General features: G+C 41.6%; 1 protein-coding gene across 5 annotated transcripts in view; it reads right to left on the minus strand.

Moving 5' to 3' along the window:
* The window catches only part of SHTN1 (shootin 1), a 96,940-nt gene extending 75,816 nt beyond the window's left edge, over positions 1-21,124 (minus strand). The window contains exons 1-2 of one of the 5 annotated variants that reach the window (XR_011997591.1): positions 20,800-21,124; positions 6,794-6,846 (exon numbers count right to left, since the gene is read on the minus strand). Coding sequence is in view for 4 of the 5 variants with exons in the window: in XM_072740196.1 (XP_072596297.1) it covers positions 6,794-6,846; positions 20,800-20,857 (111 nt within the window). In the remaining variant the exon portion in view is untranslated. The remainder of the gene's footprint in view (positions 1-6,793; positions 6,847-20,799) is intronic. The other 4 variants (XM_072740196.1, XM_072740199.1, XM_072740198.1 and 1 more) reach the window with 4 other exon arrangements.
* Positions 21,125-25,172: the final 4,048 nt, after the last annotated feature.

The raw sequence follows: 25,172 nt of genomic DNA on the forward strand, positions 1-25,172 counted from the left end.
TTCACTGGCACTTTGCATGACAAGAGCATTAAACAGGACGGCACACTACCTAATTAGATCTGAAAAAGCCCACCAACTGACATCACACACCAACCACCAATGCAGCCACCACTTACTGGTCATGAACAACACATGGCAATTTTAGGTAGACTTAGACCAGCTTCCTAGAAGGAAAGCTTTATACCCATGCTCTCTGCTCATAAGGCCCAGGTTAATAACAGATCTCAACATCACAATCCTATTCCATCATGCCAGTAACCAGTTTCCATCATCCAGCCGTATGTTTTTACAGGAACCCTACAGACATCACCAGAGAATTCAGAAGCTGTCACCCAACCCCAGCTGTATTCTATCAGGGGTCTTCATGTTGCTTTGCTTTCTATTTTCTGCAACCACATTATGATAGAACTGGCAGCCACAGAATTTACCATCTGCTATGGATACTGAAAGGGGTGTGTGTTGGGGGGAGGAGGGGGCCTATGCATAACGGCAAATGCAGCTGACTTATTCCCAACCAGAGCTGAACAAAATATGAAGGACGTACCCGTTTACTAAGCAGAAATCCAAACATCCGCTTATTTCATCATTTTAGGTCAACTCAAAAAAATATCTTGCAACCTTTGTCTCATTCTACCCACAGAGGGAAACCAGCAAGGATTCTGGGCCTCTACAGGAGAATGTTAGATCTCTGTGTCCAGCAGAAGCCCCGCACCCATCCTGCCCCTTCCTCTACCCTGCCCACGCAGCTGCGGCATTTGTAGAAACTGCTTCTTTTTGTGTGAGAATTGCTCATGAAGACTTTGCAATGGCAACAGATGTGAGGGCCCACATCACTTAATCATGATGCCCAGCAACTCTCTGGATAGCCTGTGGCTGGGGTAGAACCCGGCAACAGGAGCCCTGGCTGCTTTCAAGAAGCTGGATGACACGAGGTCTCTTCTAGAGTCTATTTTGGCTCTTTATGAAGTGGTGAATGGACCAGAGGTTGCCCTTGCTGGTTCTGAATATTGGAAGCCCTGTTCTTAAAAGGAGAGGCCCTGGCTACGTTCAGTATCTGTTCCTTAAGTCTCACCCAGCCAGATACCTGCATTTCAAAGCACTGGCAGAGTGATCTGCAGAGGTGAGTGTCTCCAGTGTGAACTGGCCACGAACGCCCCCCTCCCCCAGCAACATGGGCAGCTCCCTACCTCCTCCTTCACACATCGACTACGGTTTATACCAAAATGTCTTGCTTCACAGGCTCAGCAGAAATACAGAGAAGTTGTGGATACGAAGACTTCTTTACATGTTGCTGTGTGTATATTTCATGCAAGAGAAACCCCAATATTCTCAACTGGGTCTAGCCTCCACGAATGTGAACATCCATTTCGATCTCCGTGGTGCACAAACCCAGTGGAGGGTTGCCAGCCCACAAAAAGGCCAGTTTGAGGTCCAAGAAGTGCGCACATGTGCCGTGGACACACAACATCAACCAAGTTAGGCAATGTGCACACGGCACGTACCTTAGTTGGGTGGACCTACCGTAACTGTGGAATGCTTCGGTGTCCTTCCTCGGAGCCCTGATCAACCTGTTTACGCAGCACCCACACGTGCCGGGCGCTGCCTTAAGCCCTGGGGCACCCCGGGGGAAACCTAACGGACAGCATGATCTCACCAGGCTGGACCATCCAGCAGAAGGGAGAGCCACAATGAAGAAGCGATGGATAAGGGCACTTGCTCTCACGGGACAAATGCTGTACTCCAGGGACACCGCAGAGGCTCTGACACCAGATCCAAAAACGTCTCTGCAGCCCTCCGCCATTCCTACTTATTTTTCTTGAAGTTTCCTCCTTTATGACCAGTTATGACATTTAACAATTTAAACGTGCATAGCATCAGAACGGCACATAGTTACCTATTTTAGGATCTCTGGTGATGCCTTTCGAGGACCATCAAAGTCATTTTTAATAATACTGGACAACCCTATTGTCCCACCTATGGAAGTTTGGCTAGAACTTACTGTGCTTGTCCTTAAAGAACACAATAAAAGAAATCATTCCCACTTAGATGGAATGCCTTTCACTCTCTTTCTCTTTTGGTGGTGTTCTTTCTCTCAATGCAAGGTTCTTTCCCTCCAATTTTCAGTAGCTGCCCCCTGAAGCTGTCTTACAGCATTCTCCAAATTCTAGGTATTGTGTGTTAGATGGAAACACATGTCATCAGAACAGAGATCCTTGCTCTTTGTTTCTGGATAGATTGCTGTTAATAAGAGACTCATTTTCACTTTCAAACTGCTAAGTAATTACTTTTTCTCTGGCACAACCACTTGCCACTCTGTTCTAAAGAAACTGCATGTATGTGGATGTATTATGCATGAACAGTTAGCATAATGGATGCATATCTTGCTCTTTAAAGTGGCTTCTTTACTGATTTTTTTTTAAATAAAATACTTGGGGACCTTCACCTCTGAAATTGACACAAGAGAAAGAAATTCTAACAATAGACAACTGAGCCAAGATGCAAACAGTATCATATAGCTTGCTTCTTGAAACATAAGTCTTGGAAAGTGTCTGCCTCATTCCCTTTCATTCATTGTTCCTGGCAAGCTGACAGAGCCGCCTGATGCACTGTTACAGTAGCTCATCCAAACGACTTCTAATCAGCCACTTAAACATTTATTCATTTCAAAACTCAATCTCAAGACATAATATTAAATATAAATACTTGCTGTTTAAAGGCAGATATGCTTCTATTGTACACATTTTCTTCTTTTTGTTCACACTCCACACACCCCACCACCATCCTGAGAAATGTGAAAGCTATTCCATTAAAAGCTCAGCGAGGTTTTGCCCCCATATAGGAAAAAGCCCCAATTATGACAAAGATCCTGAATGAGTCATAAGGAGAATGCCCTTCAATTGTGGAAGCATGACTAACATCTGAATATGGAGACTGCTTCATGAGCACAATCACGTTTTATTTCGTTGATTCCAAAATATAGAGTCTTCTATTTTTCATCCTCAAAAAATAGATCTGGAAGGCTTGTTGACTTCAATGTGATAGGCTTTCTTACTTTTTAACATACTCCTGATAATGTCATTGAGAAACTAGGTAAAAAATAATAGAAAGTAGCATCCTTTCCATAATCTCCACTTACTCTGACATTTAAAAAAAAAAACTGAACTTTTTTACATTATCATTCAACCCTGTATGACTTCTTATACCCTATATGATATTTAGATAATAATTTTGGTCAATAAAATGTGATAAGTACATAAGAAATACACAGATGTTTCATTACAAAGAAATAAACAATTCTGCTTGAAAAAAGTTGGAGAAGACTTTAAAAAAAAAATAAGGGACATTTACGCCAAGCATTAAGAGCTTATCTGTCACGTGGTCTAGGGTAGGATCCTTATCTTTTTGTCCTTTTCCCACCCTACCCCCCACACTTCAGGCATTCACTTATAACAGCACAAATTTATCATTTGTCCACTTCCCTGTGTCCCTCATTAGAGTAGCTTTACTCAAGAGTAGGACTTTCATATATTTTTCTTTATACTCCAGTACTCAGGAGTCATCCAACAAAAAGTCTTCTCTTCCAAAAAGCTTTCCTTATAAACTCAAATAGATTAGGATTCCATCCTCAAAGACAAGAAAAACCACAAAATGATCAACATCACATTTTTCTTAAACAAGGATAACTGCAAAGGCAAAGATCACTGACACACTGGCCCACTCTTCTAAGCCTACTCTTCCCCTCCGCACACCTATGTCAAAATCTACATGCACATGTACTCACACACGATTCTTCTGAGTAAGACTGATTTGATATCTAACTTTCAGTTTTCAAGTACAAACCTACAGGTGGTCAAAACAAGTGATCCAGGAAAGTACTGGGTCCGATAATTTGCTATGAAAAATCCATGAGCTAACGACACAGAACTAAGAATAAAACCAAGACCTTGGTGGGAAGAGTCAATCCGCTCCCGTGAGTTTACTGCTTCAAAAAGAGCATCTGCAGTCAGAAGCCCCACGTATGAACCTAGACACTGTTAAGGTTCTGCTCTCTGTGCACTGGAGCTGACGCAGGGCTGCTTGGAGCATCAGATGAGGAACATAAGGGAGTGTGTAAGATCCACAGTAGCTTCTTAATAAACACAGCCCCTGAAGCATAATCTCATATCTTATCAGTAGTCTCCACAGAGGAGATTCCAAACAGAGCAGAAAAAGTTCTTACCCAAAGGAATCAAACCCATTATCTCTTCTCATTGATAAGGTTCATCCTCTAGCAACAAAGGCAGACTTAATGTGGACACATGGAAGGGAGAAATAATTTGCAGTGGACTTACTTCGGTCCCTTCCACCTGTGAAAAACTCCCCCCAGATCAAATTGACTATGGAAAAAGGAGTCTCATTTTAGATTCCTGTCCTTGACTAGTTTTAAACTCTGATTTGGGGCTACAAGGGAAGCATGAACATGCGTATTTACGGATATGGACTGGATAAAGCTCACTCAGCCAGGCACATGAAAGTGCTTTGCCAGAGAAAATGGTGTTCTCCATTTACCAGCTCCAGAACTAAAGCTGCTTTTTACTCATTCTATACTGTATAAAAGGCTTTTATTATATGCTTCCATCCTTTGTAATACAGCCCCCCCTTTTTGGGAAAAAGTCTGCAATAATAAGCCTGTTAGTCTTTTAATAGAAGATAAACAGAATGCAGTGAACTTAAAATCACTCTATTTTGTTTTAGCCAACTGCAGCATTCCATACTGCATCCTTTTCTTCCATTTCTGTTAATAGTTATTTTTAAAGAATTAGCACAGGAGAAGGTCAGTAATGTGTACAGATGTTACAAAAGTATTAGGCCATACCCCACATAGAAAAATATGCAAATAGTTAATAGGCAAAAGTAATTCACAGTCCTCCTTTTACCAAATGCATTTTACCTATAATTCCACTTGTGTAGTAACAGATGGTTCACTTAAAACCTCGCTGCAGAAAGTGGCTCTCGGTTAAATAACCAACACCACCAACAACAATGGATGTTTATAGAAGATCAGTATTTTTAGGGCAATCCTAGGTCTATAGGTAAGCAAGGACTAGAGGAGGAAAAGAAAAAACAAAAAACAAAAAATTTTCTCTTCTGCCTCTCATGTTATTCATTTTCTTCTATATCCTTCCTTCTCTATCACATAAAGTCACCTGTTTGCTTTCTTCCCTCATATCTTCTAGGTTAAGTCAAAGAGTTCTCCTGAGTTAACCCTTTCATCATATCTTACTCTTCCCCTCCTAGGCCAGGAACACCACAGAAGAAACTCAACTGATGAGCTTCTTGGCTCTTTCTCCTACAGCTGGAAGATGGTTGCCTATCTGGGCAAACAGGCTCAAGCTACGTGGCCTCAGCATCCCCCTACTCTGGTTCCACTCTGAAATTGAGGGGCATCAGGGAACCAGGATCTAAGCACAAACTCCCCACCTGTTGGTATCCTCAAGACATCTATATGATTTTTGGTGGTTATTAGAAGTAAGAATCTTGTCAAACTATTTTTCTGGGACTTTCTTGCCACATTAGAGATGCATGCACCAATCACTTTCTATCAGAGATTTTCATCACCCCTACCTACTTACCATTCCCTAAATCACCTGATGGAAAAAGGAGACGAAACTTAAGATTTCACAGAACATTTGCAAATGAGCAAAGGAGCCTTAAAACTGGGTGAAAAATAATGATCTCAAAATCCATTTTTATGTGAATTGGAGTTCATTAATATCACCAACCATGTTACAGTCAATATAGGTAACCAATTAATATGAGTGAAAAACTTAAATATGATTCTTAAGAACCCAATAAATATGCCAAAGGCTTTACAAATATGCAGCTCACTGCCTATTTTCATTACAGACCTTACTTTCAAATTTTAAAGACAAGGTCTCTTAACTTAGAGCTATGATGACCATTTGCTTCAGTAACTACGAAGGATCTATTTTATTAATTTTCCACTATGAACACAATGTTTTGAAATATTTGGTCTATCAAACAAAGTAATTTCTAAACACATATTTTGTTTCTATCTAAAAACAATAATGTACAGTTCTGCTCTCTCTCCTCCTTTCTAGTTCAATTTAGCACTCTTTTTTTAACTTAGACCTCCTTGGTGTCCCCTCCCTGAATTTACAGAGGGAGGGGGAAGATACATAAACAAATATTCACAAATCTTAATAGACATGTGCAGAGCCAAAAAAGTTAGTCGTTTATAGGTAAGTAAAGGTAAGTAAAATTCAATGATTTCAGTTTAACTGAAAATATTCGCTGGGCATTACTATCTTCATTGCAGGTGATTTTCAACTTCCAGTATATTATTCATATACTCAGCAGACATGGGCATGAAAAAGGTTTATGAAAGAAGACAGGCTAAACACTGGCGACTAATGCCAAAGAGTTCTCTCCAGAATCTACTATGTCTAAGCTCCAAAGATACCATGTCTTCCCTCCAATTCCATCACTGGAATCCCAAATCGGGTTGTTAGGAAAAAGTACAATTCTCAGGGGCTTGAGTTGCTTGGCCTGGTGCCTTGCTGCACATTTAGCTGTGCGGTTAATCTCCCAGAGCAGCGCCCACTGTGGCATGCCTGCTATTCTTTACCATCTGGAGCCTGGAGTTGATATTAGCTTGAACCACACATGCAGGAGAAAAGAAAAAAGAAAAAAACTCTCATTCGCATTTAACTGAAATTGGTGGCAGAACAATGCACCATGCCGTCTAGGCTTTCACACGTGGAAGAAAGGAAAGAAAGGCTAAAGTACAAACCTTCTCTTTTGTTTTCTGGTTCTCTGCTCTGAGGTCTTCATATTCGCCTATGGCTAAAAGAAAAAAAGGAAAGCAACATTATAACACTATCAAAAGTTTGAAGTTTTTAGGAAAACCCAGGATCCAACTAACCTCTATTGTCTATTTACTAGGTTGGTGGTAGGGTAGAGAAGTGGCCATAGAAGGGCTTCTGCTTTTAAGAGTAAGAAAGAAAAAGAGACCACAGCAGGTGTGAGCCCACTAAGCCAAATTTCGGATCTCCCTAGGTCACAGAAAGACCTCAGAGCCATAAGTGACCTATGACAAATCACTTCTCGGCACTCAGCACTTGGTCCTGTGAAAGGGGACAGGTGGCTGCTCCCTGAAGTTCCTTCTAGCACTGTTAAGTCTGTGGTGCTGTAATCAGAGGTTCATTTTTAAAATCAGCCTCCAGAAAATAATGTAGGCTTACACATTCAGTTCAGTGTCACACATTTGCTTTGTCCACAGAGTGAAAGGGTTACGCCATGAGCATTCAGCTAAGAACTATTTTTAGGCCCTGCAAGATCATCGATCACCAAGCTATGACCAGATACCAGCCAGATTCATTTCACTAAGTTGGAAAAATATGTGAACTGTTGGGAAATATTTCTTATTATGTGGGAGGAAAAAAAAAAAAAAAACCTCAGCAGATTATTTAAAACCCTCTACCGCCAGAAAAATAAAGTAGCCTGAACACCCACATTCATCTCTTATCCAAAGCACCATTCTTGGATATCCTCACGGTTGAGAATATGATGTTATTAGCATATGATGGTTAGAAAAGGCATGATCCAGGTTTAAGGATGGATCAGAATGTGTAAGGTGGGGGTACTCCCAGACCAGCATTTTGACTGGCACCACAGAGCCAGGCATTGTCAGATTGGATCTTTACACCTAGACTTTCAAAAAATATAATTGGGATTTATCTACAAAAAGCTCAGGTTTTCTTAAAAAAAAAAAAAGACAAAGAGGGCTTCCTATTTCCATGAATACCCAAAAAATAGAAAAAAGAATCTGAAACCAGTGACTTCAGGAACATCCCAAATAATCTAGTTATTAATTCTAGAGGTGTAGGATTCTAACCATGGAACAGAGAAAACCCCCTAAAGAAATAATTCACATGGTGAAGTATATCCTTTGTATCCTCCAACAGTGAACCGAAGGATTTAGAATACCTATGGTGATTGTGGGGCCACCACCTTAAAATCCAACCAAATGAACAAATATTTATGAGATTACACCCACTCCATGACCATCTACATAAGAGTTAATGGACAATTTTATTGAAGCCACACCCAGAAAGAATCCTTGAAAATTAGCCCATAAAATAGCCAAATGTGTACATGTAAAGATATAGCCCTTTTAAAAATAATTACATTTTCAACAGAAAATATTTGGAAAAAAAAAAAAAAGAAAGAAAACATTTGAGTAACCACAGAATGAAGTCCTGTGCACACCAGCTCATCAGCCTCCACCACACACAAAGCCCAACCAATGGGTATAAACTAAATTGTCCTAGTTTATGAAAAATCAATAAAATGACCCCTTCTTTTTTTTAACAGAGAGAAATAAAAATAAGAGATTCTAAAATATACACTCATGCACCAGGTAGTCTATGGTTATGGCCCCAAATCTTATTACCATATCTGATATTCTTTCAAAAAATAAATATATATATTTTATTGAGATACTTTACTTGACATTTAACAGTTTAGCACCGCCTTCGGCCCAGGGTGGGATTCTGGGGACATCGGGCTCCCTGCGTGGAGCCTGTTTCTCCCTCTGCCTCTGTCTCTGCCTCTCTATGTCTCTCATGCATGAATAAATAAAATCTTTAAAAAAAAAAAAAAAAGTAGGTATCTATAGATAAAGCTGAAAATCAAGATTGATTTACTACTCTATTCTTGATGACCTACTTTATAGACGTGCAAACAAACAATAAAGACTTATAAAACCATGATCTTATATTGACATTAAGAAAATGTTTTTCTATTTAAAACATTAGTTAACAGCTTTGAAGCTTATTAAAAATACCAATACGATTCTTCCATTATATTGCCAATAGAATCCAGATGAAAGTAGACTCCCAACTACAGGGTCTTCACGAAAAGCATTAATTAAGAACCCTTCACCTATCATGCCTTAATGGAAACCACAAAGTGCTTTCTTGTGACTATGTGCAACTTAAAAAAATAATAATAGTAATAAAGCCAGGTAAAGGGAATAAAGAGGAAGAGTATGGGAAACGTATGAAGAATTCCCAGTGGGAAGGGAGCACCTGGGGAGTGGAGCATAAAGGGAAGAAAAACATTAATTTATATTTTTATTTCACTGAAGTCAGAAAACCAAGCTCACTGCCATAAACAAGATTTACACACACACCATAGTGAATACACATGTAACTCCATCCTCACCGAAACTGGCAAAATCTGAAGTGACCTATAGTATTCTGCTACGTTTCTGGTAATGCTAAAGGGTAACAGAGAAAGCCACCTCTTTGTTTCAGAACTGTCACAGCTTGGAAATTTTTAAGTGAGTCGCACAACTCAAGTGATTTGATGATACAGATCCTCCAAATCTTGAAGTAACCAATGCAAAAGTAAAGGTGAATTGGACCAACGCTCTGCTATGAATGGTAGGCACAGCTTGGGAAGACGTCATCTCCTGGGTGGGCTTACAGGTACAGTTTATTTCAATGTGCTGTAAGGTCACATAGCACAGTAATTAAAAGGTACAGCCAAGAGACTTTGGTCTAGTTGGTAATCTCTCTAAATCTCAGATTCCCCATCTGGAAAATAAGAATGAAAATTATACATCTTTCTCATAGTGTTGTGATTAAGAATGAGTTAACATGTAAGATGTAAGTTTTAAGAGTGCTTAGGTATATTATGTGTTCAATACACGCTAGCCATACTTATTGTTACTGATACAGCCAAGTACATCAGATCCCTGTGTATGATAAGAGATCAATCAGGCTGTTTCCTAATGCCCTCCAACTCAGGCTGACTTTTGTCGCACATGTCCCAAAAGATGGCAGAGCAGAAAAATCTCTGAAACCCTACTACTACTACCCTCTGCCATAAAGAAGAAGAAGGAGGAGGAGGAGAAGAAGAAGAAGAAGAAAGGAGGCTAACAATCAACTGTAGTGTGTTGTAGTTTAAAAAAAAAAAAAAAAAAAGATGGCAAAGAAGTGGAAGCATGTCTGGGAGCTGTACTTTTCAATCCTGGCTGCACATCAGAATCACCTGGGGAGCTTTTAAATCATACAGCTGTCTAGCCCCCTCTCCACCCACCCCACCCCAAGATTCTAATTTAACTACTCTAGGGTGGACCTTGGGCACCATATTTGTTTGAGAAGTGAACACCCCAGGTGATTCTAATGTGCAGCCAGGAAAGGGAATCTCTACCTAAGAGGACAGAATGGAAGAAAAAGGGAGATGGGCAGAAAACAAGGAGAATATTAGGCAGAGCACGTGTTTCAAGAATCATGCTGGTTTTCTATTTTCTAACTCCCTAATGCCAAGAAAGGGAGCTTTCTTTCCAGGCTGCAAATCATGACATAGCCAGCCCAGAGATCAGATGAGTAGACTTAGTCGTTTTAGAACCATGACACTTAAAGTTCATAAACACAGGCAATAACACCTCTAGCTGGGGTGAGTAACAATCATAGTTTTCCCAGGACTTTCCCAGTTTTAGACTGAAAAGCCCATTTTCCCTGGAAGACCTCTTTGTCCCAGGCAGGTTAACCACCCTATCTCAAGTACAAGCACCAGATCAGTACTTCCCAACCAATACCCTCTAGGTCTGCACTGGCAAATACAGAGCCACTAGCTACAAGTGGCTACTTCCATGTAAATTAATTAAAATTAATGAAAACTTAAAATTCTCTTCTTTGGGGGCACTAGCCATATTTCAAGTGCTCAGTGGCTACATGTGGCTAGTGGCTACCACAGCAGACACAGAACATTTCCATTTCAGCAGGAAGTGCTGCTAGACAGTACTATTCTGGACATCTCTATGCAGAGAGCCTATAAGCACCTCAAACTCAACATGTTAGAAAGTGAACTCATCAAACCCTCTTTAACTCAAACCTCCTCCTTCCTCTATATATGATGTCTTTCTGGAGTCATCGCCTACCTGGTCATCAAGCTAGTACCTCAAGATCTACCTTGATTCCCCTCTTTCTCCCACCTTCCAACGAATTATCAAACTGCTCCCATCTCTTAAAACATCTCCCCAATCTGCTCTTCCTCTACAGTGTGTCTGCCTTAATTCTAATCCTCAATGATGGTAAAATCCTCTCATGTAGCCTCTAGCCTCCCTCTATCCCAAGTTTGTTCTTCCCAAAGTAGATGGTTAGCATAGTAACAAAGCAATCTGGTTACATCATCCTTGGTTTTAAAAGCCCACAAAGATGTGAACTTTACAACCTGCACCCCACTCCTGCCATTCAGCCTTAGGGACCACCACTCAATCCATCACACCTCTAAGATCTTTCAGACCAGGCACCTTATAAACATTTTTCCCTTCGCCTACAAGGTCTCCCCCACCACCCATTTTCCATGGCTCTTCCTTGACAATGCAATTCAACTGTCCTTTCCTGTAAGAAACCCTCCCCACATACCTAGGGCAAAAATCAACATTTATATTTCTAATATACTACCAGAGTATATTACTGTTCTTATAGTTCTACTAGAGCAACTATATATAAGATTATAAATTATCTGAGCATTAGTCTGTTTTCTTGTCTTCTCTCCCATTCCATTCATTGCTATAAATCTCACACCCAGCAGAATATGAAGCAGAGTTGGTACCTATGTTGACCGAACAGCTGGTTCATATAAATCTGTGATGTAAAGCAATTAAGCCAAATATTAACATCCCCATTTTAAAAATAAAGATACGTAGAAAAGTCAAATCCAGGCAGCCCAAGTGGCTCAGCAGTTTAGTGCCACCTTCAGCCCAGGGCGTGATCCTGGAGACTCGGGATCGAGTCCCAACGTCGGGCTCCCTGCATGGAGCCTGTTTCTCTCTCTACCTGTGTCTCTGTCTCTGTGTGTGTGTGTCTCATGAATAAACAAAATCTTGAAAGAAAGAAAAGAAAAGAAAAGAAAAGAAAAGAAAAGAAAAGAAAAAAGAAAAGAAAAGTCAAATCCCACATTAAGAAACACTGGAGGCAGGACCAGTCTACTGATTTCCAAAGCCATTTAAAAAAAAAAAAAAACTACTGAGCATTACTATGTGCAATGTGCTAACACACTCGACGTGAAATAATCCTCTAGGGTAAGGACTATGCCTTTATGCATACAGATACCAACATCTAACACAATGCCTGAGATATAGCAGACTGTATAAATGTGTGTTAAATTAAGAAGAAAGAATGGATCTAGGTTTTCATATGAACAAATCGTGAAAGAGCACATCCTTTCCTCCTCATATTAAAAGGGTCTCTCACGTCACGTGTTACAAGATACTCAATAAAAGTGAAGCTTTAAAGAGCCATCAAATATAACCAGAAAAACACTGCCTCATAAGATCTTCTAATGTAGATTCTCATCCATTAAGTCTGCATCTTTGAGACTCATGTAGCCTTGAAACACCTCTTACTAATGGGGAACGAGGACATGAGTCATAAGAGATAATGTTCAATTAGGACATTATTCCCTTCTGCACATATGCCAATGGGTCCTCTCTCAGAGCCAGAGTAGAAAGAGAAGTCATTTATACCTCCCTTGTTAATTAAAGCATCAGAAAAGCCTGAAAAAAACACTGCTGGAAAATCTGATCAAAAAACAAAGATGACAGATTTCACATCTGAAAAGAAATTATGGCAAACCTGAAATTTACGCATTATTTGGTAGGACACACAGTTCGGTGCTAATGAATTAATGATGCTTACGAAGTACTCCCAACGAACTACAGTAATGACTTCAAATTAACCAACAGAAAAGAAGGAAACTGAGTATGTTTAAAATACACACGTAAGTCTGGTTTCCAGTCTGGCATGGAGCTTTTCTGTCAACACTCCTGTCCTCACAACAGAAAAGCTGAACAAACTGAAAATCAATGACTCTTCTTGGATCTACCCGAGAACTGAGGTCACAGGGCAAACTGCTATTCCAAAAATTGGGAGGGACAAGCAAGAGACAAACCATCAGAACTTCCTGGAGCAGCAGCCAAGGTGCAGAACTTGCTCAACAACCAGTACCAAGACAGGAAAACTTCAACTGTTATTGGCGAATTGCTGAAGGCTCAGTCCTAACACATTTGAGAGTTAAAAATGCCAGTGAGTAGGCCAGTCTTAGGAACATCCGAACCAGGACGCCTGGGTGGCTCAATGGTTGAGCATCTGCCTTGGGCTCAGGTTATAATTCCAGTGTCCTGGGATCAAGTCCCACATCGGGCTCCCCATGGGGAGATTGCTTCTCCCTCTGCCTATGTCTCTACCTCTCTCTCTCTCTGTGTCTCTCATGAATAAATAAATGAAAGCTTAAAAAAAAAGAAGAAGAAGAAGCATCCCTATCTTTTGCGAGTTTTATCTCCAGGAGTGCCACCACAGCCCTGTAGTGAATATCAGAGGCCTGCCCTAGGGAGAAATGATTTCGCTAGAGTCTAACAGACTTGGGGGAAGGTGAGAGCTCACTCCAGGCCCCTCTCTAGCCTTCCCTTCTCACTTAAAGAAGAAAGATCAACACTGAGAAGCATATGAAAGTCATAGCCCAGGGGCACAGGCTCACCAGGAGGCTGAGACCCTATCACACAGGACCACAGGAGGCCTCCCCTCCCCTATACCTACCCTCATGAACGTTTACAGCAGCGTTATTCACAATTGCCAAAACTTGGAAGCAACCATCATGTTCATCAACAGGTGAATGGATAAACAAAATGTGGTACATCCATACAATTGAGTATTATTCAGTGATAAAAAGAAATAAATGCAGTATCAAGCCACAAAAAGACAAGGGGGAACCATATATGCACATTGCTAAGTGAAAGTCAACATAAAAAGGCTACATACAGAACGATTCCAACTCTATGACATTCTGAAAAGAGCAAAATGACAGAACCAATAAGAAGATCAGTGATGCTGCCAGGAGTTCAGAGGTAAAGAGGGAGCGATGAACAAGTAGAGCAGAGGGAGTTTTTGAAGCAGTGAAATTATCCTGTATGATAATATAATGATGGGTACATGTCATGCATCTGTCAAACCCCAAAATATGTGTAACACAAAGAATAAACCCCAATTTAAACTATGGACTTAAGTTAATAATAATGTACCAAAAATGGCTCATCAATTCTCAGAAATGCACCACACTAACACAGAATGGTAATAATAGAGAAAATGGGGAGTGGGGGAAGGTGAGGGGTTATGTGGAGATTCCTGCTCAGTTTTTCTGTAAACCTACCCCCCAAAAGTCTTATTTAAAACAAACATATAGGGGCTCCTGGGTGGCTCAGTAGTTGAGCATCTGCCTTCGCCTCAGGTCACGATCCCAGGGTCAAGTCAGGCTCCCTGTCTCTGTCTCTCTCTCTCATGAATACATAAAATTGTTTCTTAAATAAATAAGTAAAACATACATACATATATATATATGTGTGTGTGTGTGTATATATAAAAAACAATCATACTCAGATTTGTGCCACAGATTATTTGAGATAGGATCAAGTAACTAAAAGGATCCTAATACATTACTGTTCATTGTACCATACAAAAAATTTCAGAGCTCATGTCTTAATATTTAAAATACTTACCAACATGGTAAACAGACAACAACGAAAGCCATGTTCCTTCTACATTTTAAAGCAAAGCCTGGTTGTGTAAGAGAATAAAATCTAATATCCCTACGTTTTGGATCCAGTTTTGAGAATTTTTCCCACAGCTGCACTTACAAATCAATGTGTACAAGGATATAAGTTTTTAAAAAAAAAGGATATAAGCAACATTTTTATTTTAATAAACTTAAATCTTATAAACTTTAGTTTTACAGCAAAATTGCAAAGACAATTCCCATAAGCCCTACCCAGTTTTTCCTATCATTAACATCTTACGTTAGTATGGTACATTTATTAAAATCAATGGACCAATGTTAACATTTTATTATGAACTAAGGTCCATACTTTATTCATATTTCCTTAGGTTTTACCTAACATTCCAGTTTTCTTCTAGGATTCTATTCAGTACCCCATTATATTTAGTGGTCAGGTCTCCTTACACACCTCCTGGCTGTGACAGTTTCACACTATACAGACATACACATATCTATAAATATTTCTATATGTAATCAATCATATGTAAGCAAAACATGAATTCATACCGATGTCTCCAACCATTATCTATTGCCCAAAGCATTATTTCTAATAGCAAAGACATAGAAACACAGAGGTGTCCGTCCAGAGGACATTAACTACATTGTCAGAAATCTGTAGAGTGGAACATCATCCAGTCAAAATTTTTAAAAGATTTTATTTATTTGGAGGGGGGGGATGAGCATGAGCAGTGGGGAGGGGCAGAGGGAGAGGGACAAGCAGACTCCCTGCTCAGCAGGGAGCCTAATGCGGGGCTCCATCCCAAGACCCTGAGATCATGACTTGAGCCAAAGACAGAAACCTAACCGACTGAGCCACCCAGGCACCCCTATCCAGTCAATTTTTAAAGATTTAATTCTATAGGTACTGATGCAAATTCTATAATATATATTCAGTGATAACTACAGAGGTACATACAAGCTCACAATTTCCAAAAGGAACTACAACAAAAAGTTAGAACTGTGAGCAATGGAAAGGGGGGGTAGAGCATTCATTATCAGTGGGGTATACTGCCCTCAAAGAGGAATGTGATCCTGGGGAGTACAATGATTTGCAGCCTCCAAAGGATCAGAGTACATAAAAAGATACACAGTACCTCTATGGTATTAATATTTCATGGGAGGCAGGAACAATTAGGCGGAAAAAAATGTTTATAAAGACTCCCCAAGAGAGTATAATGAAATAAAGATGAAGAAACAATGAACAAGAGGCCACAGTTCATTGTACTTTTCACTTTCTATGCTTGTTTTCCTATAAGCATACATTTATTTTTAAATTTAACTTTTAAAAAATCAAAGTAAGATTTATCTACGCAACAAAAGCATTACATGAATAAGGAAATTCTGACTATGAGATGTCATTCGTCAGCCCATGGTGAGGGTCCATCTCATGGAGGGTTGCCCATTTGGTGTCTCTTAGGAGCTCACAACTTCAGGAGGAAATTGCATTTTTAATCAGTATGTTGGTTTGCAACAAACACCAAGTGTCCCACAAAGCCTAACATGCCTTCTATCTGGCCAGTTACAGAAAAAGTCGGCTGACCTCTGGTCTACAGTATATTCACTTAAAAACTTTTTTTTGGTGTGTACATATAGTGGAACACTATTCACCAAATAAATGAACTACAACTACACACAACACTGTTGATAAATCTCACACAGAACATGTGAAACAAGACAGAAGCAAACACTGCATCCTGTAGGATTCAATTTGTCTAACTCTCAGAAACTGGCCAAACTTACCTTTGGTGACACAAATATCTTTGGGGAAAGGCAAGTAGTAATGATTGGAGGGGTTATGAAGGGGTTTCTGGAGATGTTCTGATTTAAGTGTTGTTAGACACATTTTTTTTTCAATAATTTCTTGAGATGTTCATTTAGAGTTCATGCACCTTTCTCAACTTACGTTATACTTTGTTGTAAAAGCAAAACATTTCAAATACCGATTTTACAAAAATATACCCAGATGAAGAAAATTAAATTTACCAGGTTTTTTTTCATAAATAAGTAGGTAAGAAAGTGCATGTGTATCCCAATTACTCAGAGACGGGTGGCCCCTAAACCACACTTGGAAAAATAACAATGTAAAGCCAAGTTTGCACTTGACACCATGGCAACCATTTAAACCCCAAACTGTTTTCTACTGACTTTGTATATATCCAAGATTGACAATGCTTCCACTTTCCTGACTTGATATGGTCCCAGTGGTAGGCAATCATTTGGCCCCTTTTGTCAAAATAATGCTCAAGCTACTTTTTGGCCTAGCAGTCAAGGGAACACTGGGAGCCTCTTTTAATTACTAACTCAGCTCTAAGAATGAGCCTGGCTAAATTTCCAGCTGAAGCTGAAGCACAATCTCTATAGTCTTGGGGAAAATGATAACTCTAAAGAGAAGAGGAGGTTACCTAGCTTCAAAACCCATGATCTTATCATAGGATAGTGTGTTCAGGGTGGTGGTTGTAATTTTGGTCTTACTTTCTAACATCCTCACTGTTGGGTGATGATCGCTACCTTCAACACTTCCTCACCAACTTCCAAATGACACAGCATTACTATGCTGACCAGTTGAAGGGACTCTGTTGTTTGTGTCTGTTCAGCCTGCATCCTCCACTTTTGGTAGTGGCACACCATTCTTTTTTGGACAACTACTCTAATCCATTGGTCTTTGTGGGGGCTGCCAATCAAGGTGCCCTGCTGTTCCCTGACCAAAGAACTTAAACCCATGACCCAAACTGGGCCAACTGGACACTCTTCCTGGAATTCACATGCCCACCATCATCTCTAGACTAGGAACTCTTCACCAGTTGGGACAAAGTTTTATTCATCTATCTCTGATGCCTAGCACAGTGCCTGGCTATGAATATTCAATGTCTGTGGGATGAATACACTACAAAGAAAATCATGTACCTTAAACAAACGCTGAGCTAAGTCGATCATTTCCCAGCCGCATTCTGGAGGGGGAGCAAATTGTATGATGTTTTGTAAGGGAAATGTCCACTTTAGTAGCTAGGAAATATGCATCGGAAATAGTACCCTAAGTTGCCATTTGTCAGTGCATTAAAGACGTCAATCAGTCCAATAAAATAAAGCTCCAAAAAGGACAAAAAGAGAATTACCTCATTACCTCAACATCTGCTTGAACATAAGCAATCACACACTGGCTAATTTTTTTAAAGGGACATAATATAACTTTCTAGAAAGACATAATATAGGTAATTATACCATTCACGAGAAGGGAACATACAATGTTTTGAAGTAATTCAGAAGTGGGTGTGATTTATAAGACATAGAGCTTAGGGAATGGTAAGTATAAATTAGAGATTGTTCATATTATGACAGACTCCGTCATTACATTTCACAACTTTTGTCAAAAGCAACCTTAGTCACCACACCAATGAAGACTTCACATTAGGGAAGGCTGCTGTCAGTGCTGCCATTCAGAGTAGATAGGAATCCTCTTTCTCAACACCCTCTCGGGAATGGGTTCAAATTTTTGACTTAAAAATCACTGAGGAAAAAATGAAATAAGGAAACCTCCATGGCCAATAAACACGTATAAAGATGTCAAACCCCGCTAAGAACCAGGTAATACAATTTTTGTAAAGGTACTATTTCTGACCATCAGATTGGTAAAAATTGCAAAACTTGTCAGACTGCCAAAATTAGTAAAGACTGATGTTGGTCAACATTGACAACTGTGGGGGGAAACGGGCACTGCTGGGGGGAATGTGAACTGGTACCATCATATGGGGGGGGGAGGCACTTTGGCGATGCCTGGCACAACTTTATGTCTACTGGCCCTCTGATGCAATGATTCCCTTTCGAAGACTCTATCCTAAAAAAAAACGATGTGTGATTATACACATTTGTGTGACTATTTGATTCATGACTCTCTACTAGACAATAAACTTGGGTAGAACAGACTATCTATCTGGTTCACTACCTCTACCCCCAGTACCCACCATGTGGCGCTCAGATATGGTAGGTATCTGCTAAGTATTTGTTAAAGGAAGAAATGAGTGTGTTGAAGTGGTATCAAAAAAGGAAAGTAAAGTGTTCATCATAATTGGTTCTTCTTGTCTACATTAAACAAGAGTGGTAGAGTGGTCACAATGTTAACAGGTATTTTTTTTTAAATGTCTATTTTCAAAAATAAATCAGGCACACTGTCAGCTTACAAAATTAATTATCATACTGGTAACAGCCCAAACACCTAGCAGCCTGTCTTTCCACCTCAAATCCCTAGCTTTCCAGTTAGTTCCATGGGTCAAACAGCTATTAAATGCTCTTGAAATGAGCCAGTTGTTATCACGGTCTATGATCCAATGACAAAGAAATGCCTGGTTTTGAGATGGGCTGAAAATAATCCCAAAACCTGTGTAACTAGACTCAGCAACCCCCAAAAAAGTGCACCTTTTAAGAAACACAAATTTCCAAGTCTACCCGTTCTATTGCCTTTAACATGCCCATAATCAAGGAAGTATATCCTCTAAAAATACCAATACCATGGATTTGTTTTCCCATATGAGAAAGAACCAAAAACTTTAGAATCTTCCTTTTTTTCTCAGCTCTCAAATCCAACATAGAGACAGAGGATGTGTTTCAAAATCAAGTATAAACAACTTGTGGATTATGTGCTTTGATAAACCTACCCTTGGAATGATTATATTCAGAAAAAAAAAAAAAAGATGTGAAATTTTTAACTGTATCGCTACTTGAAAACGGACCATCCATCAAAAGCTCTGGTATCCACCGGCAGCTATCACCAATGATGAAAGCTCCAACCATCTAGAATATGAAGTAAGAATCTTTATGTTACTGGGGGAAGAGGGCTATTGGAACTAAGATATGGACCGAATCCAGCCCCTCACTAAACCGCTTGAGGAATGCCCCCTAAGGGCATTTTGCAAACCCACTAGATTCACTGATGCTTGGGACTTTATGACCCTAAGGCTTAGTCCAGGACGGGTGTTGAAGGTACTGAGAAGGCAAAACCCATGAACATTTATCCAACACTTTCTAAATACTAGATATTACAAAGAATCCCGTTCTGTCCATTTCAGGGAGGTAACAATTTCCCCAAGATAACAGGGTTGGCAAACAATCGTGCTGAGATTTGTTTCCAAGAGTGTCAACTCCAGAGAGGTCTACATACCTCGTGCAAATGGTATGATTGTGGTTTCAAGGAGCAACAGGTCATACACTGGACAGGACCTGATAAAATCGTATGGCTTAGCCCATGTCCTTAGTCGGGTAAGGAAGGCATGATAACCACAAGGCCCCTGGAGGGGCAGAGTTTCTTCCAGGTTCACAAGAGTCGATAAGTTGAGCCAACAGAAGCAAAAGAGCCAGAAAACAGCAGGATTGGCCACAGAGCAGGACCTCCTCCACGATGTGGCCGCGTCAGCAAGTAGTGATTCGGCAAAAGTGCACGTTCGTACGCATTTTTATTTCCTAAATCTACGCAGTTCCTCTCCCTCTCCCTTGACCCATATTCTCGGGCCACCGTGGGCCTGGGTAAGGACAGGCATTTTGAAAAGTGAAGAGTGTCGAAGTCACATGTGCTCGCCAACGGGGCTTTGTTGAGAAGCGCAGGAGGAGATGTAGGCGAGGGATCCGGGAGCAGGTGCCCCGCGGTTACCTGGCGGGGGTAGAGACGCGAGGGCACGCGGCACGCGGGCGGCTCCCCCGCAGGCCAGGGCCGGACCCGAATCCAGGAAGCCCGGCACAGGCAGGGTGTTGGCTACTGACTAAGAAACTGCTAAAAATGGTAGGTGGTAAAGCACATCACGGCCTGGCATCGCGGCTGGGGAAGGAAAGAGGAACCAGACCGACGCCGAGCGAAAGCCGGGAAGGCTGGTGCGAGGCAGCGCGCAGGCCTCCCTGCGCCCGGGTGCAGGGGTGGGGCCCGGCGGGGGCGGGCGGGGACGGGCGAGGGGGGCCCGGGCCCGGCCGCCCCCAGTCCGGGCCCCTTCCCCCACCCCCGCTCAAGCAGCCCGCGCCAGCTGCCCCCGCAGCCCCCGCCCCCTGCCTGACCCCGGCCCCGGCTCCGCCAGGCGCGCGGGCGCGGAGGGCGCTGCAGCGCCGGGGCCCGGACACCTCCCAGCGCGCCCGCCGCAGCCCCGGCCCCGCGCCCGGGAGCCGTCCCCGCCCGCACCTGGCGGCCGCGCGCCCGCCTACCTTGCTCCTTCAGGCTGGTGATGAGCTGCAGCTGCTTCTCCTCGTCCGAGCTGTTCATGTTGGCAGGTGGGGCCGGGAATAAAGGCAAGGAGGGAGAGGCGAGGGGTGCAGCGGGGGGAGGGGGAGGGGGAGGAAAAGCAAAAGCCGCCGGTGGCGTGCGGCGGCGGCACTACCCGGAAGTCGGGTCCGCTCCCGCTCCTCCTCCTCCTCCTCCTCCTGGCGCCGAGCGCGCGAGTGAGATCATCCCCACGCACCTACTCGGCGGCCGCGGCGGCTGCACCTGCGGGCGCGGGGGGCGGGGCGGGCGGGGCCCGCAGCCCCGGGCGGGAGGTGGGGCGGCTGCGGCGCCAAGCCCTCCCCGCGAGGATGCCCGGGGCGGCGGGGGGGAGGGGGGTGCTGGGAGCCGCGCGGGTGCGCCCCACCCCTGGACACGCGCGATCGGGGGGAGGGGGAGCAGCCGGCCTGGGGGCTGCGGCGTCCCTGGCGACCGCGCTAGGGGCGCTGCCGTGGGCCGACCTCGCGGGCCGCCAAGGGAGGGCGGGACGTGGTGGGCAGTAAACACCAGTTTAACCCAGTTCTCACCCCGTGGGAAATCAGCTGCCCGCAGGGGGCCAGCTCAGGGGACGCGGTTTGCGCCTCGGAAAGCTGGCGGGGACCCAACAGGCCAGCCCGGGGCGCTAACGCCTGCGGAGCAGAGGAGGGCGTGGCCGTCAGCGGCGGCGCCGGGGCCCGGCGGCCTCCTGCAGCGGCGCGGCTCGGGAGGTGGTCGGAAGGGGGGCGCACCCTGCGGCACGTGGACCGCTCTGCGGGGGCAGGACCTTGACCTTGGAGAGGCAGCCGCCGGGCAGCAGAGCTGGCCCAGTGAAGCCCAGCATCTGTCCCACTTCACTGCGCTCTGCACGGTTTAAACCCGGCTCCGGGTGAGACCCTGACCACGAGAGGTGTGGCAGGCCCGGCACACATCAGAACGGCTCGCCCCAGGCCCCAGTTGCTGGTTAGTCTTTGGTCAAGTCTCCTGACCTCTTCCAACTCCCATCTAAAGAACGGGAAATAATACCATACTTACTCTCCAGGAAGATACAAAGCACCAAATCTACAATTTGACACACAATGGGTGTTCTTTTTTTCAAGATTCAGATCACAGGTCAGGAAAAAAGGGGTTGTGAATGCTAAATTTAAACTAAAACGGGCATAGTTCTTTTACACTGATCAGTAAGCATCCAAAATAAATCCAAACTGAATTAGACCCACTGCATAGCTTGGTTTTTCTCACTAACAAGCCCCTACTGTGGTTACTACACCAGCACAGCGCTTCTGCTCAATACTCACTTGCAAATGTCCAACTCCATTTACTGAAGGGGGTCTCTCTGACAGTGGGAGAGAGGACTGGAATAAAGGTAGTTGCTGCAACCAGTATCTGTCTGGTGCACCTACTAAATTCTAACTAAAACTTTGGGGAAAAAAATCATAGCTCTGATTTCTCCAAAAAAAAAAAAAAAAAAGGTGACATAATATTTTTAGGATGGGTGATTTAGTGGCAGAATGACCCAAAAAGGCAGCACAGTATTTTTAAATTAGAGTGAATTGGAATTTTGAAAATTCAAAAATAATTTTGGTATGGTGTCTTATTATCCAATCCTTTCCCTAGTTTTTCATGAAATAGTTTGGGACTTGCGGATCAACTGTCAGGAAAATCAGCAAGAGATTAACCAAAAGGCCTTTGCCCTGAGATTACCTGAGGTTATATCTTAATCTTCAAAGATAAAGTGCCAGGAAACATGAGACAATTCAGATTCAGCTATGACAAAGTATGAATGATATGTGCTGTTGCCAGGTATTTTGTATATAGAGAAATCATTTCTTTTTTTTAAAGATGTTATTTATTTGAGAGAGAGAGAACAAGCAGGGGAGAGGGGCAAAGGGAGAAGCAGTGGACGGCAAGGAGGGAGCCAGATGACAACAGACAACAATGTGGGGCTCCATCCCAGGACCCTGGGATCATGACCTGAGCTGAAGGCAGATGCTTAGCCAACTGAACCCCCCAGGCGCCCCAAAAGAAATCATTTCTTTCCAGAAAAAAATCAAGACATTGGGCAAGAAATGGCCACCTGGTTTTTGTAAGGCAGCCAGGAAACCTGTTAAACCTGATCAGTCACCCTGATTGCTGGGCAGTGTCCAAAGACCTCTTCCAAAACTACCTGATCAGAAATATTTTCTCATACTCAACCAAATATCAGGACAGTGCCTATTAAATATTTGAGTTAGTTCACAAAGTTCCATTATTTTAATGGCTGATTTAATCATCTACTCCAATTATACGGTAATTAGGTATCCCTTTTGGAGGTTAAGAATGAGTTAATTAATTATCAAATCTATAATCAAATTGAGTGCTTTGGTCCCTGGCTTAATCTGAAGCCCCTTGAAATCAATCCTGTTTACCTTCCCTGAAATTAAAATAGCCTTCTGAAATACAATATGGTATTATCTTCAGGGCATGGAATGAATTATTAGGATGGCTATTAGAGTCAATTATTGGGATTCAGATCTCCCATTACGCTATGGTTTATTTATATGATATGAATATTGATGGAAAGGATAGAAGTGATATAATTAGTTTTTGTTCTGCTTAATAATGCACATAGGGATTTTTGTTGCAAGCATCACAATGGAATTATTAACCTCTATATAACATATAATTAAAAGTCTTTAAAAAATGTGTATATATATATATAGAGAGAGAGAGATAGAGAGAGATATGGAGAGGACAGACTTTTAAAAGATGAATTGGAAGAATATTTACCAAACTCAGGATAATGGCCACCACTAGGAGTAGAAACAGGCCCAAGCAGTGAGGAGTAGAATGAGAGCAGTGGTCAAAAGGATTTTCTCTTTAATGCTTATTTGCATTTTCAGGAAATAATAAATTTACATGATTTATGTAATCTTTTGAAGTATACAGATAAATAAGATCAAAATAGAACATGAAAAAAAGGTTGATTTTCTTTGATCTAACTCCATTTTAGGGAATTATCTTCAAAGTCTTTATATGTAAAGCTATTTATTATTATGATATAAAATTGATAGCACTATTATTTAACAATAAAAAGAAATAAAGTGTACATGCTACAACATGGGTAAACTTTGAAAACACTATGCTAAGTGAAAAAAGCCAGTAAGAAAATACCAGATATTATATGATTCCATTTATATAGAATGTCCAGAAGAGGCAAAAGCCATAGAGAAAGTTGAACAGTGATTGTTGAGGACTGGACAGCAGTGGGGGAAATAGGAAGTGGTTGCTTAAGAGGTATGGAGTTTTTGTTGGAGTGATATTTTTCCAAAATTAATTGTGATATTTGCACAATTCCATGAATAAGTTAAAAACCACTAGGACTATACACTTTATACACTTTGGGAGAATTTTATATGTGAATTACATCTCAAAAGCTGTTATAAAAACAGATTTTCAGAGGAAAAAATGTTTTACATCAATACACACATAACTCTACTAAAGTTTCTTATACAAGTATTTTTCATCTTTCAAATCTCACTATATATAATAGTTTGTTCCAAGTTTTACTAAACATTATTTCATATACACTTTATCTTGTACCAACATAATCTACATATTTATTCAATCCCATTCCATTACGTCAAATGAACAATTAACCATTCTCAGATTCATAGATATTTGAGGTGTTACTAATTTTGTCTCTTTATAAATAGTACAGCAGGAATATAAGGGCTATGCCAAGGCATGTCATAGTCAAACTGTTAAAAAGTAAACATGACACTCAGGTCTTAAAGCAGCCAAAGATAAGTACCTATTACATTCAAGAAAACGACGAGAGTAATGACAGACTCCTTATTATTTAATGTTGTAATCATTAAAGAGTTACAACAATATTCAACACTCAACAATGTAAAATTCACAATATCCAGCATCTAAAAATTAGAGTAAGCAAAGAAGCAGAAAAATATGATCCATGATGAGAATCCAGTGAACAGAAACAGTATCATGACAGAGATGATGAAATTAGCAGACAAGGACCTAATAGGCAAAATTATAAGTCTTATAAATATGTTTAAGATATATCAAAGATAGGGGATCCCTGGGTGGCGCAGCGGTTTGGCGCCTGCCTTTGGCCCAGGGCGCAATTCTGGAGACCCGGGATCGAGTCCCACGAAGGCTCCCGGTGCATGGAGCCCGCTTCTCCCTCTGCCTGTGTCTCTGCCTCTCTCTCTCTCTCTGTGTGACTATCATAAATAAATAAAAATTAAAAAAAAAAGATATATCAAAGATATAAAAGGAAACATAAACAAGATGAAGAGGAATCCAGGAGTTATAAAAATACTCTAACAGAACTATAAAA

This window comes from Vulpes vulpes, chromosome 15 (assembly GCF_048418805.1).
Source record: "Vulpes vulpes isolate BD-2025 chromosome 15, VulVul3, whole genome shotgun sequence".
Taxonomy (NCBI): domain Eukaryota; kingdom Metazoa; phylum Chordata; class Mammalia; order Carnivora; family Canidae; genus Vulpes; species Vulpes vulpes.